Consider the following 17,787-nt stretch of genomic DNA (forward strand, 5'->3'; position numbering starts at 1 on the left):
AAGTTTGTGGAGGCAGAGATGATGTAAGGGAGGTACCCACACAGGGCCATGTTGGATCCATGGGCACAAGAATTACATTCCTTGTGAAGAAAACCCAGGCCCATGGGGTAGAGATGGATCACCCAGCACAGCCATGGTCAACACGGGGCCCCCACTAGGCTGGTGCTGTGCCCAAGCACTGGTTTTCCTGCCTTTCGTGGCGCCCAGCCTGAGCCAGATCCTGATGCTGAGGGATTTCTGCCATGCCCCTGGGAAACCCTAGAGAAGGGGGAGGTGCCCAGTCTCCTAATAAATGCTCCCCAAGAGGAGCCCAGGCACCGAGTTGTAACTCTTGAATAATCCACAATTTCCCCCAAATTGATTGGCCCAGATCCATTTACCTGTCTGTATTATTAGTTTCATAGTGTTTTTCTTTCAGTCAGCTCATTAAAAAAAAAAAAAAAACTGTAGGTAAAGTTATGTAAAAGGGAAAATTTCAATCACTGACCTCAACTGGAAAATTGCTATCATTTGCCATAAAGAGGAAGTAACTGTATAATTAAATATGAGGAAAGCAAAACAAAATTCTTAAATCCCAGCCAAATCTCATTTCTTGCTGAAGGCTCTGAACTGAGCTCTGCTCTCCCTTCCTTGCCAGTGAGGTGTTAAAAAGACAGATGCTGTTAAATGAGACTTTCTTCCCCAGTAGTTGCAGGAACCAGAAGAAAATCAGAAGAAAATACGTGTATCACAATATGATCAACGTTATTTAATAGTGTCTTGAGACTCTAAAACCTCCTGGCATCCTATGTGTATAACATATTGGGGAAAACCCTGACCTAATCTAACTCTCTTCCTATTTTACACATGAGAAAAGTAAGGCACCCAAGAAGGAGAGGAGGTGACTTGCTCACCATCTCATAGGGCAAGTGACTTCAGCCATACCTGGAATGCAACCAGAACTCTTCGTAAGGTATCACTTCACGTCTGTGGGGAAAAACCTAAAGAGGAACGTTTGAAGGACACCACTGGTGGAATTTCAGGCTTAGAGCAGAAACCAGGGGCGTCTGGGTGCAGAGGAAGGAAGCAGGAGTGGCTGCTCTGACAGCTATTCACGACCCCTCCTCCCTTCCTCCTCTGAGCTCCTCCTGGAGGCGCCAAGCATCCTCAGAACTACAGCAAACAGAAATGCAGCCTGCTTGGCTCAGGCATCTAGGTAGAGGGATGTTCTGAGCCTGGAGAGAAGGAAATTCATGAAAGCCAAACTCTCTTTTCAGAAAAGTGCACATTTTTTGCATTTAATTTGAAGAGGGAGTGTTGGTTACCATTTATTTTCTCACTTTTTAACAAATGCTTATATCAGATTTATATTCCAGGCACTTCACAAACACTGTCTTTTAATCCTCACAACAAACCAATATTCATGTGTTAGTCATTCAGTTGTGTCTGGCTCTTTGTGACCCCATGGACCATAGCCCTGCCAGGTTTCTCTGTCCATGGAATTCTCCAGGCAGGAATACTGGAGCGGGTTGCCATTCCCTTCTTCAGGGGATCTTACCCACCCAGGGATTGAACCCGGGTCTCCTGCATTGCTGTCTGAACCACCAGGGAAGCCTGACAAAATAACGAATTAGGTACTATTATTATCTCCTTTTTACAGATGAGGAAACTGAGACACAGAGAGTTTAAGTAGCTTACCCCAAGTCTCCCTACTCAGGAGTGGTGAGATTTGAACCCAGAAAATGTGGTTTGACTATGAACATAAGGATGCTTCAGTGCATTTAATCCTCAGGACTACAATGCAAGGAAGGTATAATTAATTTCATGTTATAGATGCAGAAAATGAGGCTCAAGATTATTTGGCATCTTTGTTGTAGACTCAACAGGCTCTTCACATTTTGCTATACTCCTTGGATTCTGAGCCAAGGATTCTCAGTCTCAGTATGACAGCATTTGCTGCAGGTAACTATTGACCATTTAATGTGGCTAGGGTGACTGACAGGCTTCCTAGGTAGCTCCATGGTAAAGAATCCACCTACCAATGCAGGACCCACAGGAGACACAGGTTCAATCCCTGGGTCAGGAAGATCCCCTGGAGGAGGAAATAGCAACCCCCTCCAGTATTCTTGCCGGGAAAATTCCACAGACAGAGGAACTTGGAGGGCTACAGTCCATGGGGTCGCAAAGAGTCAGACACGACTTAGTGACTGAGGATGCACACACGCACAGGGTGACAGAGGAACTGAACTTTTCTTTTTTTTAATCTTAATTTTAAAACAAGTGAAACAGTTCCTCCATTAAACACAACTTAATTGTTTTGATACTTTAACTTACTATAACCACTGACAATTTTACTTTAGTCACTGACAGTTTAGCTTCCATGTTGATTTGTAGCCAAACTAAGTGTAAAATATATGCCAGATTTTTAAAATTTATTTATTTTTGGGTGTGCTGGGTCTTCACTGCTGTACACGGGCTTTCTCTGGTTGCCGCGAGTGCAGGGCTACTCTTCATCGCAGAGCGCCGACTTCTCACTGCTATGGTTTCTCTTGCTGCGGAGCACTGGCTCTAGGCTTGCAGGTTCGTAGTTGTGATGCATGGGCTTAGTTGCTCCTTGGCATGTGGAATCTTCCCACACCAGGGATCAAACCTGTGTCCCTTGCATTGGCAGGTGGATTCTTTACCACTGAGCCATCAGGGAAGTCCTATACCAGATTTTGAAGACATTACTATGAAAAAAAATTTAGGTTATCTCGTTAACAATTTTTTACCATCTGTTGAAATGATCATAAGCCATATATATATACACACACACACACACACAAATAGGATCAAATAGACTATATTATTAAAATTATTTTCACCTGCTTCTTTTTTTCTTTAATGCATAATTGAAAATTTGAAACTACATATTCGGTTCACGCTGTGTTCTATTGAAAAGTCCTGGTCTAGAGAATTGGAATGTGATACCCCTAACTGTAGGTCCCCAGACCTGGGGTCCATGCCCAAGGTACAATCCCAGTGACCATACCACAAGTGTTAGAGGAGGCTGCCAGGTTGCAAAGATTGTGAAATGTCCCTGGACATTGTAGGCACAGGAGTCAGTTGCCCCAGATTCAAATCTCAAATCTGCCTCTTATATAAGCTGGGTGATCTTGACTCATCTATAGACTAGAAGTGACATTGCCCATTTCACAGTTCCGTAAGTGCCCCAGGGCCATCGCACATATTTTTTCCTCTGTCTCTTCTCACATGTTTCCACTCCCCCTCTTTTTTAAGATCTTAGTTTAAATACCACCTTCCTGATAAGTCTTACTAAAAATAGCCACCTCTCAGTCTTATCTGATAGAGAATAAATCTATGCTATTTATTTAAGAAAACACATGATGCATAATCTATGTTAAATGATTCTGGTTTATTGATTTTATTTTCCTGAGAGATGCCTGTCTCCTCCACTGATTTATAAGATCAGCGAGGGCAGGGATGAGTCGGTCTTGTCACTGCTGAGTTCCCAGCACTTGGATCAGGGTCTGACACAGCATGAAACAAAATTAGGACTGTATAAGCAAACCCAGCCACAGTTTGGTTTCAGAGAGGTGCTGGGAAAACAATATGCAATCTTTTCTTGCCCTCTAGAGCTGTGGGTGTGTCCATAGGAGTCTAGGTCCTCTTGTAGAAAATGAGTTCATTCATTCCTCCCAGGTTTGGGAGTCTCCAGGGTTAAATGGAGAAGGCAATGTCAACCCACTTCAGTACTCTTGCCTGAAAAATCCCGTGGAGGGAGGAGCCTGGTAGGCTGCAGTCCATGGGGTCGCTAAGAGTAGGACACGACTGAGCGACTTCACTTTCACTTTTCACTTTCATGCATTGGAGAAGGAAATGGCAACCCACTCCAGTGTTCTTGCCTGGAGAATCCCAGGGATGGGGGAGCCTGGTGGGCTGCCGTCTATGGGGTCGCACAGAGTCGGACACGACTGAAGTGACTTAGCAGCAGCAGCAGCAGGGTTAAATGAGATCTGAGAACAGCTCCCTGCTGTGCCCTGAAGACTCTGAGACACACATGAGCTGGTCCCTGGAGGTCTGCAACCAGGGAAACAAAGGTGACTCCACCTGCCTCCCATTAACCTCTGCCTGAAGGAGTTATTTTTTTGACATTGGTGAATTCAAACATCATGGCCTTAAGGGGACTGGACTCTCTGGGACTGCATAGGGATGCTTCACCAAACAGCAAGTGGCACCGGGGCTTCCCAGCCTGGGGTGCAAGTCCTATTATTATAGGTACCATTCCTCTCTAAGCCTCTACTGTCTCCCACTCTGTTTACTGAGCTTCTACCATTCGGTGGTAAAGAATCCGCCTGCGATGCAGGAGACACAGGTTTGATCCCTGGGTCGGGAAGATGCCCTGGAGAAGAAACTGGCAACCCATTCCAGTATTCTTGGCCAGGGAAATCCCATGGACAGAGGAGCCTGGTAGGCTACAGTCCTTGGGACAGCAAAAGAGTCAGACACGACTTAGTGACTGAACAGCAGCAGCAGTACTATGTGCCACAGAGTTCAAAGCATTTGACATGTGTTAACTTATTTCCATTTCCTGATGTAGCACAGTGGGTTTGGCAGAGTTAGAGTCTGGGCACACTTATGCAGACTGGTTCCAGGGTTTTGTTGTTGTTGTTCAGTCGCTCAGTTGTATCCGACTCTTTACGACCCCATGGACGGCAGTATGCCAGGCTTCCCTGTCCTTCACGATCTCGCGGAGTTTGCTCAAACTCATGTCCATTGAATTGGTGATGCCATCCAACCACCTCATCCTCTCTCGTCCCCTTCTCCTCCTGTCCTCAATCTTTCCCAGCATCAGGGTCTTTGCCAACGAGTTGTCTCTTCACACCAGGTGGCCAAAGTATTGGAGCTTCAGCATCTGACCTTCCAATGAATATTCAGGGTTGATTTCCTTTAGGAGGGACTGGTTTGAACTCTTTGCAGTCCAAGGGACTCTCAAAAGTCTTCTCCAATACCACAGTTTGAAAACATCAAATTCCAGGGTACTTCCTCTTAACTTCCAGGCTACACTGCCTGCATCAAGTGAGTGCTGTGAAGCCCACTGGACCCCAGGCCTCTCCAGGGCACCACAATGGTCTGTTGAGCCCGGAGTCGGCCCCTAAGTCTGTGGTCTTTGCAAAGCTCCTGGGTTGTTTTTTCATAGCTGGGCCTCAGGCTGCCCCTTAGTAGAATGGGTTGAATGGAGCTTCCCACCGGCCCAGGGTTCTCCTAAACATTCAGTAAAGCACTGGTGGGAAAGTGCTTTATTACCAGGGGAGTACCCAGGGAACTGTTAGGGTTTGCTTTTTTTCTCCTCCACCCATCCTGAGAAACGGTGTTCTTCCTTCTATTTCACAGATGGGAAAACTGAGACTCAGAAAAGCAAAATGCTTTCTCTAAGATGATAGGGAGAGCCAGCCTCTGGCATCGCTTTCAATCTTCGACCGCTGAGCGGGAGGGGTCGGGGGGTGGAGGCAAAACACCCCTAGAGGGCCAAGGGGAGGGGTTCCGGGACAGCTAGCTGTTCGCATGGGAGGGGCGGGGCGCCCTTGGAGGTGACGGGCGGGAGGGCGGGGCTCAGCGGGGGATGGTGCAATCCCCGGCCTGAGGGCATCAGGCGGTGGCTGATTAACTCAGGTTTACATCACTCGGGTCGGAGCTGGAGCCCTGCTCTCCGCGCTCCAGAGACATTCGCAGCGGAAGCGGCGGCGGCTCCGCACACGTCCTGCTGCTGCCGGACCGAGGCCAGAGCCGCACCCGGAGCCGAGCTCGGCGGCGGCGGAGCAGCGCGGGCCACCGAGGGGTGCCAGGCGACCCTGAGCTCTTTCTGCTCCAGGACCCCGCCTCGTGCTAGGGCAAGGTACTCGGTGGGGGCGGGAGGGGCGGGCAGGCGGGGCGGCTGAAGTTGCTGCGAGTGACACACACACACACACACAGACACACACAACTTTTAAGGAAGCCCGCGGTCCGGGGAGCGACGCTGGCTGAGTGTTCCCGCTGGGTCCAGGTGACGCGGCTCCGCAGAGCGCGGGGTCGCCGAGTGTAGCCGATCGGGCTGCGGGACCGTAGATCCCCGCGGGCTGGGGAGGCGTGTTCCGGGGAGGAGGGTGTGCGCTCCGAGTCTGTCTGAGTGTGGGGCGGGCAGGAGAGGTGTGTGGTTGGGTGCGGGGAGGTCCGTGGTTGGGTGCGAGGAGGTCTGTGGGGTCCCTGGGAGTCGGGTGGTCCCGAGTACCTGTGAGATGTGTTCGTGAGGATTTGCTGGAGTCGGCGTGGGCCGGTGGGTTCCGGGTGGGGCCGTGTGTCCGAGGACCGTGCGGAGGGCCTGGGCACTGGGCGGCAGGTACTGGCCGTGCCGGGACGCACTGGGGTGCCTGTGGGCGGGGCGGGTGCGGGGTCAAGGGCGGCCTGGACGCTGTGCGCGCACACAGATGTGCTGAATCTGATGACCACCAGTTCGCCAGCTGTAGGATGCGCGCGTATTCTGTTTTCTGCCAATGGTGTGTGTTGTACCTGTTGATTCTGGGGTGTGCGGGCAAGGCCGCTTATCTCAGCGCCAGGGCCCAGCCTCTTTCCCTTTGCCGGTCCCCTCCCAGTCCTCTAGCAGCCCCTCGGTTTCCGCTCAGCCTTCTGCGGGGGGTCGCGGGCGGGGACCGAGCGGTACTCCTGCCGCCCCGCCGCTTCCGCTCCCAAGGGAGGAGCCCAGCTGCTGAGGGTGCTGCGAGTCCGCCCACTGCCTTCTCGGTGGGAACTTGGAGTGGGGGTGGGGAGTACAGACTGAGCGTGTGGCCTTGTTGGTGTCCGTCCTACAGTCGTGAGTATAGTTGGGAGAGCTCTGGGTGCGTGTGCTTGCACCCTTGCCCGTGGAGGGCCAGGTGTGTGTCACTTAAGGATATGGATGCCCCTCTCTGCCCTGCCCGTGTGCCATGGCGGGCCGGTTTGGACGAATGTGTTTGGGAGGGGCGCGTGTACACCTGTATGCCCTGGGTTATGTGAATATGTGTGTTTGGTGTGAACCACCCTATTCCCCTGGGAGGGTCAAGGACCAGCAAGAGGTAGAAACTAGGCGCTGCCTGCATCCTACTGCAGAGATTCTAATCTTGCCCTGTGGCCTGTAAATTCCTGTATTCATCTATAAACTCAGTTACCCTATCTGTCCAGTGGAGCTCATCCCAGGCAGGACCAGACTCTGAGCCCTGGATAAGGCCAGAGCAGCCTGGGATACTGATGTAGCCATGGGAGAGTCACTCCAGGGAGTCTCGCTTTGCAGGACACAAAGCATCTACACACCTAGGGATCATCTTGCTTTACTCTTGGAAGAACCAGTGCAGTAAAGAGTGTTATCCTAGCCTCATCCCTGGGGAAGTTTCTGAGACTCCCAAAGGTAGCACTTCAGCATCTTCAGCTGTGAATAATAATAGTAATGAGCCAATGGTAGTGACCATTTCCTGACCCCTATCATGCAGCAGGGCCGTGTTAATTTATTTGTATTTTCATTTCATCATCACAAAATCTTATGGACTTTGCATCCTGTTTCCACTTTACAGATGAAGCACAGAAAGTCTGAAAAACTTGCCTAGGGGTACCCAGCCAGGAAGGGTCAGAGACAGGATGAGATCCAGGGAATATCTGATGACAGCCACCCCCTACTGCATTCTCACCAAAACGGGATTATGCCTTTTTGTTCAAGATGGTGGCTCCCTCCCTCCCAAGGCAGCCCATGCATTTGGGAGCAGCAAGACTGGAGAGGTGGGCATCAGCCTTAGAATTTTCTCTGAGTGATGTTCCCTTTAATCCTGCCTGGGACTGTTGGGAAGGTCTTTACCTGGCTGCAGTCCATTGTCCTCTAACACCTCATACCTGGGCTCCTTGTTCCTCCCCTGGAGCCTGGATGGGTGGGCACATGGGTCCTGGAGAGAACCTTTCTGCCCTAACATGCCATTGCCCTCCTCTATGCACCACACTGGCACACGGTGACATAGCTGTGTGGGGGCGGGGTGGGGGGAGGTGCTTCCTCTGCAGTTGAGTAAGTGAATCCTGGGGCTTCCAGCCACCTTGCCTCCCTGCCTCATTCTCACCTGATGGTAAAACTGAGCTGGCTGCTGGACTAACTCCGCACGTAGATCCTATGATTCTGGTAGCTCTTGGGCCATCAGTTGATTGCAGACGAAGTTCGCATTTGAGAAAAGAAATAAACTCCATCTGTTTTGAAGTACCCAAGCACTAAATAAGTGTAGAATCTTTATTTTAAAATACTGAAATTGAACATTCCCTTGCCTCCCTACTAAATCCCTTCCACTCCTGGAGTCTCCCAGAAGGCCAGAAGCTGCTGTGGCCAATTTAGCCTGGGTCCTTCTAGACCTTTTCCTGTGCATTTACACAACTGTATACAAATAGGCCTTCTCTGGTGGCTCAGATGGTAAAGAACCTGTGGGCAATGCAGGAAACCCAGATTCAACCCTGGGTTAGGAAGATCCCCTGGAGAAGGGAATGGCTATCCACTCCAGTATTATTGCCTGGAGAATTCCAAGGACAGAGGAGCCTGGAGGGCTACAGTCCATGGGGTCACAAAGAGTCAGACACGACTGAGCTACTAACACTTTCACACATATCATATTACACACTTGTGGGGTTTTTTAAATAAATGAGATCATTTCATGTATATTTTTCAGCAGCTAGCTCTGTTCACTTGACAATATATTTAGTCCTTCCAGAAACATCCATTCATATGTACGTTCAGTATATACATCATTCATGCATCATCCTTCATCATCCATTCTCCTCCTCTCCCTCCTCCCATTCCTCGCTCCCTTTCAGAGGTAATAACTGCCCGTGCTACAGCACTCAACAGATACAGTACAAAAGCTTTCTTCCTCTTCTCACCAGTCATCAAGTCCATCTCTCCTCTGTACTTTTTTTTCACTTTACAGTTCACTCTGGAGATTTTTCCAATTAGCACATAAAGGATTTCCTCAATCTCTTAAATGGCTACAACTATTTTACGTATGGTGAAATATAATGTATTTAACCAGTCCTAACAATGGATGTTTAATTGATTCTATCATATGGGCTGTAGGAATAACTTTGTACTTGCACCATTGCATCAGTATGTAGAGAGTTCTTGATCATTTTTTAGAGCTGTATAGTATTCCACTATGTGGCTATATCATGATGGTTTGACCAACCTCCAACTGCTCAACATGTGGGAGAGTTTCCTACTTTTTGCTGTTAGACATGACACTGATGAGCAGCCTTTCACATATTTAATTTTTTTGGTGAGCATTTTATTTGGAAGATAAATTCTCAAAAGTGGGACACCAATCAAGGTTATATGCTTTTGTTCATTTAACGCACACTGCCAGGTCACCCTTCATAAAGGCTGTGCCGGTGTAACCTCCCACCAGCAGAGGAAGAGAAGAGCCGCCAAGTAGCCTGACTTCAGTGCCTTTCTCCCCTTCTTTCTAGATGCGAGCAAGCCCCCTGGCTGTTCCAGCAAATGCCCCCTCCAGAAAGAAGCGGTTGGAGCTGGATGATGACCTAGACACTGAGTGTCCCAGCCGGAAACAAGCTCGAAGTGGGCCCCAGCCCAGGCTACCCTCCTGCCCGCTGACCCTGAACCCACCACCTGCTCCTGTTCATGCTCCCGATGTGACCACTCCCTCCAGGCTTGGACCCTATGTTCTCCTGGAGCCTGAGGAGGGGAGCCGGACCTATCGCGCTCTGCACTGCCCCACAGGCACGGAGTACATCTGCAAGGTACATGTCCCAGAGGCCATCTCCATGAGCATCACGGGGGCTGGGAAAAGGCTTTGGCTCTAAAGAATTGCCAGGGCCGAGGGCCCCTTATAGTAATTTAGTTCTGTGTTTACTGGGGAAGCAGCCAGTGAATACCCAGGCCAAGCTGAAACCAGAAAGGTAAACCAGATGGTCCCAGCCCTGGGGGAATACAGAGCTTAGGCTGTATAGTGTGATAAATGTTGCTGGGGTGAGGTTTAGGGGCCAGGAATGCAAAGAGAAACCTCTAGTATATTAGAAAGCAGAGTCAGAAAAGGCTGAGGAGGAGTCAGCTAGGGAGAAGTGGGAAAAAGGGGTTCCAGGAAGGGGAAATAGCTGTCAGAGGCCAAGAGGAGTGAACATGGCACTTCAGAGCATGAAAAGGACTTCATTATGGCCACAGTGAGTGGGAAAGGGATGCAGACAGGGCTGACAGACGAGAGCTAGCAGCCGCGGATTGTGAAAGCATTAGGAAGAAGCCCCGCTAGGCTGTGGGGAGCCACTGAAGGTATTTGCACCAGGGAAGGATGAGATATGGTAGACATTAGAACTCCTGGGACCATGGAAGTCATTGGGCCTACTCGTGACCATTTTATAGATGGAAAAACTGAGGTCAAGAGAAAAGGGCCATGCATGAAACCACATGGCATCAGACCTGGATCCTAGGGCAAGGTCCAGGGCTCCTGACAGAAATCAGGGTTCTTGACAGAATTCAGGCAATAGGCAGAGCCACGTGACCCCTACAGGACACTGCCAGGTCTCAGCCCACAAGGACAGAGATGAGAAAGCATTTGTTGCTGTTGTTTCAGTTGCTAAGTCACGTCCGATTCTTTTGCAACCCCATGGACTGTAGCCTGCCAGTCTCCCCTGTCTGTGGGATTTCCTAGGAAAGAATACTGGAGTGGGTTGCCATTTCCTTCTCCAGGGTATCTTCCCAACCCAGGGATCAAACCTGCATCTCCTGCACTAGCAGGCAGATTCTTTACCACTGAGCCACCAGGGGAGGCCCTGAGAAAGCTTAATTATAGGCATTTGCTGTGCACAAGGTACTATATTGATCGTGCAGTCTGCATCCTCTCTAATATTCACACAGTCTATGAGGTAGTTACTATTATTGGGCCCATTCTATAGAGAGAGGACAGGTTCTGAGGCTCAGAAAGCTGTGGTTACTCGAAAGTGAAAGTGTTAGTCAGTCAGTTGTGTCTGACTTTTTGCGACCTCTTGGACTCTAACTCACCAGGCTCCTCTGTCCATGGAGTTCTCCAGGCAAGAATACTGGAGCGGGTAACCATTCCCTCCTACAGGGGATCTTCCCAACCCAGGGATCAAACCTAGGTCTCCTGCATTGCAGGCAGGTTCTTTACTGTCTGAGCCACCCAGGAAGCCCTGGGGTTACTTGCCACCTCACAAAGCCAGGAGGTGTCAGAGCTGAAATTGGGCCAAGGCAGGGTCAACCCAGAGCCTTGAACCCCATGCTAGGACAGGTGGTTCAGATACAAGCAGGGCAGGTTTGCTCTGGTGGGCAGAGGTAAGGAGGATAGGGGAGACCCAGGTACACAGGGAGGGGTAGAAGGGAGCTGGGTCCCCTTGGGAAGGCACAGAGAGGCAGGGGGACTGACGCCTCCATCCAGTTGGCCAGGGGATGAGGGGAAGCAGCAGCAGTTGCTCCAGTTCCTGCTCATGGGGGTGCAGTGGGCGGGGCCACATCTGGACATCAGACACCAGCTTTACCTAGGCTCTGGGCACTTGATGCAGGTTCCTAGGTCTACCCCAGGTATTCTAGGGAACCCATGAACTCTGGGTCCTCTTTCTGTAGCATCACAGGTTTTTTCTGGTCCCCCTAGGGAGGGAAGTCCATACTGAAAGGAATGACCATGGCAAGCTGGAGTCAGAAGCTTTCACATGACCCCAGATATTCAGGAACATTTAGGGCAATCTACTGGGAGTGCCTGTCCCTACACCCAGCGTGAACTGTCGGAGCTGACCTGTTGTTTCCACATTGTCTAGGCTTTTCTGGTCGGCATGTAGAAAGATCAACATCCTGTCTCTCTAGACTATCGCCTTATTCATTAATTCAACAAACTCTCAGTGAGCACTTGTATACTCTGTGCATCATGCAATATGCACCACATATGGCTAAAAAGTGGGCCAAGCTGTGCCATCACAGTTCATGGTGCAGGTGAATGAGTAACATATATATCAGGGATCTTAACTGCTATGGAGAAAAACTAGGAGCTAGGAGAAAGGGGAGAGAGAAGGGGAGAAGGTGCAGGTGATCTTAGGTGGGAAGTCCACCTTGGAGGAGGTGACCTGAATAGTGTCTTGAACTGAGGAAGCCAGCCCTGTGGGTATCTAGAGGAGAACGCTCAGGTAGCAGAAAAAGCAAGTGTAAATGCTCAGAGGCAGGGATGCGCTTGCCTTGATTTTTAAAAAAAGTCTCTGTTTGTGAATTGTTTACTTGAAGCCACTCCAATTGCTTTAGGACATGTACTTACATCTTTTCATGGATTAAATGTGTATATGCTTTATTTATTTTTATTGGCTATATGTCCTAGACAAAATGACAAGCAAAGGGTTTAAAGGCAGATAAACCGAAGTGCATAGACTACTCTGCCAGTGATGAGCCATGTGGCTTCCAAGTCACCATCCTCTGAACATCCTTTCAGGACTATGGAACGGCTTCCATCTCATGTCCATAAGCCCCTAGCATCTTTCCCCACGACCTCACCACGCTCACCACAGGCCCCACCTTCCTTCACATTCCAGCCACACTGAGCTTTGGCTGGGTTTCTGGAGCAGCTCAGTTTCTTTCCTACCTCAGAACCTTTGCACTGCCTGTGACTCCCACCTGGAAAGCTTACTCCTTGGGCATCTCAATCACTCAGGTCACTTCCCAGAGTCCCTTCTGGACTATACTTTCTAAAATAGGTGTCTCCTGCCAAGATATTCTTCATTCCAGCATTCCTTTGCAATGCTCATCAGAATTTGTAAGTATTTAGTTTTTTGGCCTGTTTAACTGTCTCATGTATTGGACTGTGGGCACCAGGAGGGCAGGGACTGTGGCTGTCAGTCAAGTTATGGTCCCAGTGGCAGGCACAGGTGGGCATTCAATGCCTGCTTGTGGGATGAAGGAAAGGGTGGGTGGGCAGTGAATGCTAGAGAATGGTAGCCATGATGGGTGATGACGACCATAAGGTTACTTCTGTATTGTCTACTCTTCCAGATTCCTCTTGTTTTAGTTACTTTTGTTCTGGTTACCTGATATACTTTTGAATATCTCAAGTTTAAGAGCACATGAGCTTGTAGCTAAGAGCACAGATGATGGAGAACAGGGATTTAAATCCCAGCTCTGCTCCTTGCGGGTCACGCAGCCCTCAGCTGGGTCACTATTGAGTGACATGCAGTGGAAGCGCTGGGCACAGGGCCCCGCCCACAGTAGTGCCTAAAGGATCGGCTGTGACCTGCTGCAAGGCCGGCCCCAGCCGCCTGCCCCTGCCGCCTGCCCCCTGGAGTCCCCACCCATGCTCATACCACGCTCTGCCCACAGGTGTACCTGGCCTGCGAGAGGCTGGCGGTGCTGGAGCCCTACTGGAGGCTTCCCCATCATGGCCACGTGGCCCGGCCGGCGGAGGTCCTGGCCGGCACGCAGCTCCTCTACGCCTTCTTCCCGCGGCCGCACGGGGACATGCACAGCCTGGTGCGCCGCCGGCGTCGCCTCCCGGAGCCCGAGGCCGCCGCGCTCTTCCGCCAGATGGCCGCCGCCCTGGCGCATTGCCACCAGCACGGGCTGGTCCTCCGCGACCTCAAGCTAAGGCGCTTCGTCTTCACCAACCGGGAGAGGTGAGTGTGGCCGCCGAGGAGGCCTCTCGGTTTGGCCTTGACTGATGTTCTGGTCACACTTAGATTGAGGTGATGCATTTTTTGGCAAGAATACAGCAGAAGCCATGGGACCTTCTCAGCCGGTTCTATCAGGAGATTCAGGCTGCTGAGGGGAGCTACTGTGATGTTAACCCCGGTCTTTGGTTACAGTGGCTTCTGCCAAGTTGTCCACTGGAAGGCTTCTAATTTATCCTTTGTGTACCTTGGGTAATTATTTGTCATTTATTTGTCATTAAAAACCTTGAGAGTTTTTAAGGCTTTATGTGTGAATATCCTGTTTCTGCTCACACTTTTGCCCACTAATTTCACCTGCCATCTATTCCATAGCAGTTACTCTTATGATATTTGCCTAAGGGTGGTTTTCTTTTCTTTTTAAAAATTTTATTATTTATCTGGTTGCACCGAGTCTTAGTTGCAACATGTGCAATCTAGTTCCCTGATCAGGGATTGAACTCTGGGCCCCCTGTATTGGGAGTGTGGAGTCTTAGCCACTAGACCACCAGGGAAGTCCTAAAGGTGGTTTTTCCTTTAAAGAGGTATTTCCTTTTACATTTTATACTAAAATGACCATGCTTTGAGTAACAAGTAGAATGTAAATTTTATAATGATTTTTAAGCTAATATGCAGCTTTTCAAATAATTTCAAGCTTAGGGTGAGTACAACACCCCCAGACCTCCCAGAAGTGAGAAAAGTGCTTTCTTCCCTTTTCAAGGCAAAAGTTTGAGCCCACCATCAGTAAATGATAGATAATGGAATCATCCTGGGGCCAAATTCTGGCTCTACTTCTTTAACCTGCAGTTTGGCTTTGAGCAATGGCTTCATCTGCCTGAGCCTTGACTTCTTTATCTGTAAAATGGGCCAATAATGCTATCATCTCCGCTCACCCCCAGTGCAGTGATTGACAGGACTGGTCAGCATTTTCAGATGGGCACCCAGGAAGTAGTACCACAGGAATGAGATTAGTAGCAATGGCAATGCTATGCTTACTATTAAAGTAATCTAGAGCACTCTGTGGGAGTTATTTAAAGCAGAAGTTGCTAAGGTTGGTCCACACACACTTTTTTTTCTTTGCACCACATACCTGTTCATTTGTGGGGTTTTTTTGTTTTGTTTTTGCTTGTTTCCTTTTTTTCTTTCTTTTAGTTGAAGGATAATTACAATATGGTGTTGGTTTCTGCCATACATCAATATGGGTCATGTTCGTTTGTGGTTTTAATTGAAGTTGGTTGCCAACTTTTTAAAACCTGTTTTTTTTTTTCCTTTAAAATATGATTTCTGGGTTCTTTTGTGGAAAAGGGGTACCGTGGAGGCACCCTGGGAACTATATGAGCAGCTTATAACACTGGCTCTGGGCAGGAGAGAGCCAAGGTTCAGTCTCAGTCCTGCTCCCTTGGCTGCAAAATGGCATCTTCCTCACAGGCTGCATGAGGGGGAAATGAGGTGTGATAGATACAAGCTTAGCTCAGGGTGAGGTACGCCGTGGACACTCCCAAATATTAACTGTCGGTTTGTGCTGAGATGGTTGACACAGTCCCCACTTCCTGTTTCTCATTTTGTTTCCTGCCTAGACCCCAAGTTTGCATCTGGCTTCAGAGAGTTTTAATCCCCTCAGCCCCTCAGCACAGCCCCACGTCCCCAGCCCCCAAGTCAAGGTTCAGGCAGGTGAAGCCATCACTCAAGGCCAAATTGCAAGTTAACAAGTAGAACCTGAATCTGACCCCAGAGACATTTGGAGAAATGTGTTCCTCTCAGAGTCCTAGTTCAGATTTAATTGCTGTGTGACCTTGAGAAATGAATAAACCTCTCTGAGCCTAGACTTCCTCATCTGTAAAATGGGATCAGCCAACCAGCCTCACAGGACTGACTGATGTCTGGCAAATGCAAGCTGGTACTGGGGAAATGGGTGCCACTCAGGGTGACAATGTGGGGTAGTAGAAGCGGGGGTCCCATTGACTGACTCCCTGTCTCTCTGCCCATGTAGGACCAAACTGGTGCTGGAGAACCTGGAAGATGCCTGTGTGCTGACTGGGCCTGACGACTCCCTGTGGGACAAGCATGCATGCCCAGCCTATGTGGGCCCCGAGATCCTCAGTTCCCGGGCATCCTACTCAGGCAAGGCGGCAGATGTCTGGAGCCTGGGTGTGGCACTCTTTACCATGCTGGCCGGCCACTACCCCTTCCAGGACTCAGAGCCTGCCCTGCTCTTTGGCAAGATCCGCCGTGGCGCCTTTGCCCTGCCTGAGGGCCTCTCAGCCCCCGCCCGCTGCCTGGTCCGCTGTCTCCTCCGAAGGGAGCCAACTGAGCGCCTCACAGCCTCGGGTATCCTGCTGCACCCTTGGCTGCGGGAAAATGCCATCCCTGCAGCCCTACCTCGGTCCCGCCACTGTGAGGCTGACCAGGTGGTCCCCGAAGGGCCGGGGCTGGAGGAAGCAGAGGAGGAAGGAGAAAGAGATATGGGTCTCTATGGCTGATGTCACCTTACTGGACTCTCAGCTGCAGACAGCAGATTGAGTCTGGGGTATCTCTAAGCTCTCTTCTGCCTCTTTGAGCTGAGCCAAGCCTTAAGTGCCTTCTGGGAGAGAGAGAGGAGGAGGTGTGTGCAGAGCATGCTGGACACAAACGCCTGTGCAGATGAGCTCATGCCCCACCGAGTCCTTCTCAGGAGCTCCCTGTGCCAAGCCCTGTTCCGGATGCTGGGAACACAGCAGTGAATAACAGAGACAAAGTCCTGCTCAGAGCTGACAATACTTTCCATGCCCATGAGTCAGTGTCTACACTGAGCACCCACAGTGCAGGGGTTGGCATCCACTCGTGCTGATACCCAGGCACCTCTGACATGGAACAGTCCCTGTCACAAACAACCCAGCTGCCTTTGTATCTCATGCCTTTTCAGAGGAATGGAAGCATCCCTGTGCCAAAAGCTCCAGGCCTCTCCCCTGTGATTCAGGACCCTAGAGCCCAGACCAGGCTGGGAATTGTCCTCCCAGCAGCTCTGTCCTCTTGGCCAAGGGCTTCTCCATCCAGGCTTGAGCCAAGGATTTGGGCTGGAAGATCAGGAGTGCAAACCATGAGGCTGGTCCTCATCTTACTGAAAGAGTAATTTGGAGTGAGGGCCCAGGCCTGTCCACCTCTGTGGACCAAGCACCAAGATCAGGCAAGTTCTGTCCCCTGGCCTCCTGGAAAGTCTCAGGTTCAGGACCCTACATTAACACTATGGGTTTATATGCCATGAGTGTGTATTTTTTATCTTGTGCCTCATAAAGGAATTATGAAATGCTGTCATCTCTCTTACATATTTCATCCATCTTCTCCTCCCCATCTCTTATGAGTTTTCCGTGCCTCTGAAACCAGCCTCAGGGTGAAAGGTCAGAGGCCTTGTGTCTCAATCTCAGCTGAGTGGTTCATGAGAATAGAAGACCCAGTGGGTCTTCTCTCATTCACTCTGTTCTTTCTGGATGTTCTGATGTCTCAGGGTACTGTTTGACTGCAAGTCACTGAAATCTTGAGTCAAAGTGGGAAGAAAGAAGGAGACGAACCAGGAAGTCAACAGGCAGGGAGGGGATGGGCTTCAGGGCTCATTTATTCATCTGGCTCAGTCAGTAAAGAATCTGCCTGCAATATGGGAGAACTGGGTTTGATCCCTGGGTCAGGAAGATTCCCTGGAGAAGGAAATGGCAACCTACTCCAGTAAAATCCTGGAAAATCCCATGGAAAGAGGAGCCTGATGGGCTATAGTCCATGAGGTCACAGGAGTCGGATACGACTTGATGACTAAACCACCACAGAGCTGTTAGAAAGGACCCTGGCTCCCTACGTTCATTCTGTCTTGGCTCTGCTGTCCTAGGTAACTGCTGGCACAATGGCTACAACCATCTGTGGTGTCACCTAAGACAGACCCATGACCAGAGAGGAAGGAGGAGGGTGGTACCTGAGAACTCTTTATCTGGAGTCAGGCTGCCTGGAATTAAATCCTGGCTCCAACACTCACTAGCTGTTTGACCCTTGACAAGTTTCTTAACCACTCTATACTGCAGAGACTTCATCTGTAAAATGAGAGATAATAGTACCTAACCCAAGAAAGTTGAATGGGTTATTTTATTTAAAGCACTTAGAATTAACAGT

At 49.9% G+C, this 17,787-nt stretch overlaps 1 protein-coding gene across 3 annotated transcripts; it reads left to right on the forward strand.

Moving 5' to 3' along the window:
* Window positions 1-5,638: 5,638 nt before the first annotated feature.
* TRIB3 (tribbles pseudokinase 3) lies at window positions 5,639-16,943 on the forward strand. Of its 3 annotated transcripts, XM_006049571.3 has the most exons (5): window positions 5,639-5,875; window positions 7,560-7,761; window positions 9,478-9,768; window positions 13,334-13,626; window positions 15,647-16,943. In XM_006049571.3, exons 2-5 carry the CDS (start codon window positions 7,624-7,626, stop codon window positions 16,134-16,136), a joined length of 1,212 nt encoding a protein of 403 aa, XP_006049633.1. In that variant the 5' UTR covers window positions 5,639-5,875; window positions 7,560-7,623; the 3' UTR covers window positions 16,137-16,943. The 3 variants fall into 3 exon arrangements, with proteins under 3 accessions (XP_006049633.1, XP_006049634.1, XP_025119499.1); XM_006049572.3 differs by lacking the exon at window positions 7,560-7,761 and having other exon boundaries at window positions 5,640-5,875; XM_025263714.2 differs by lacking the exons at window positions 5,639-5,875; window positions 7,560-7,761 and adding an exon at window positions 6,001-6,022.
* The last annotated feature ends 844 nt before the right edge of the window (window positions 16,944-17,787 follow it).

This window comes from Bubalus bubalis, chromosome 14 (assembly GCF_019923935.1).
Source record: "Bubalus bubalis isolate 160015118507 breed Murrah chromosome 14, NDDB_SH_1, whole genome shotgun sequence".
NCBI lineage: Eukaryota > Metazoa > Chordata > Mammalia > Artiodactyla > Bovidae > Bubalus > Bubalus bubalis.

Coding starts and splice junctions, on each gene's coding strand:
- TRIB3 (XM_006049571.3), top strand. CDS start 7,624: ATGAGATCCAGGGAATATCTGATGACAGCCACCCCCTACTGCATTCTC. Junction 9,769..13,333: donor GCACGGAGTACATCTGCAAG/GTACATGTCCCA, acceptor CTCTGCCCACAG/GTGTACCTGGCCTGCGAGAG. Junction 13,627..15,646: donor GTCTTCACCAACCGGGAGAG/GTGAGTGTGGCC, acceptor CTGCCCATGTAG/GACCAAACTGGTGCTGGAGA.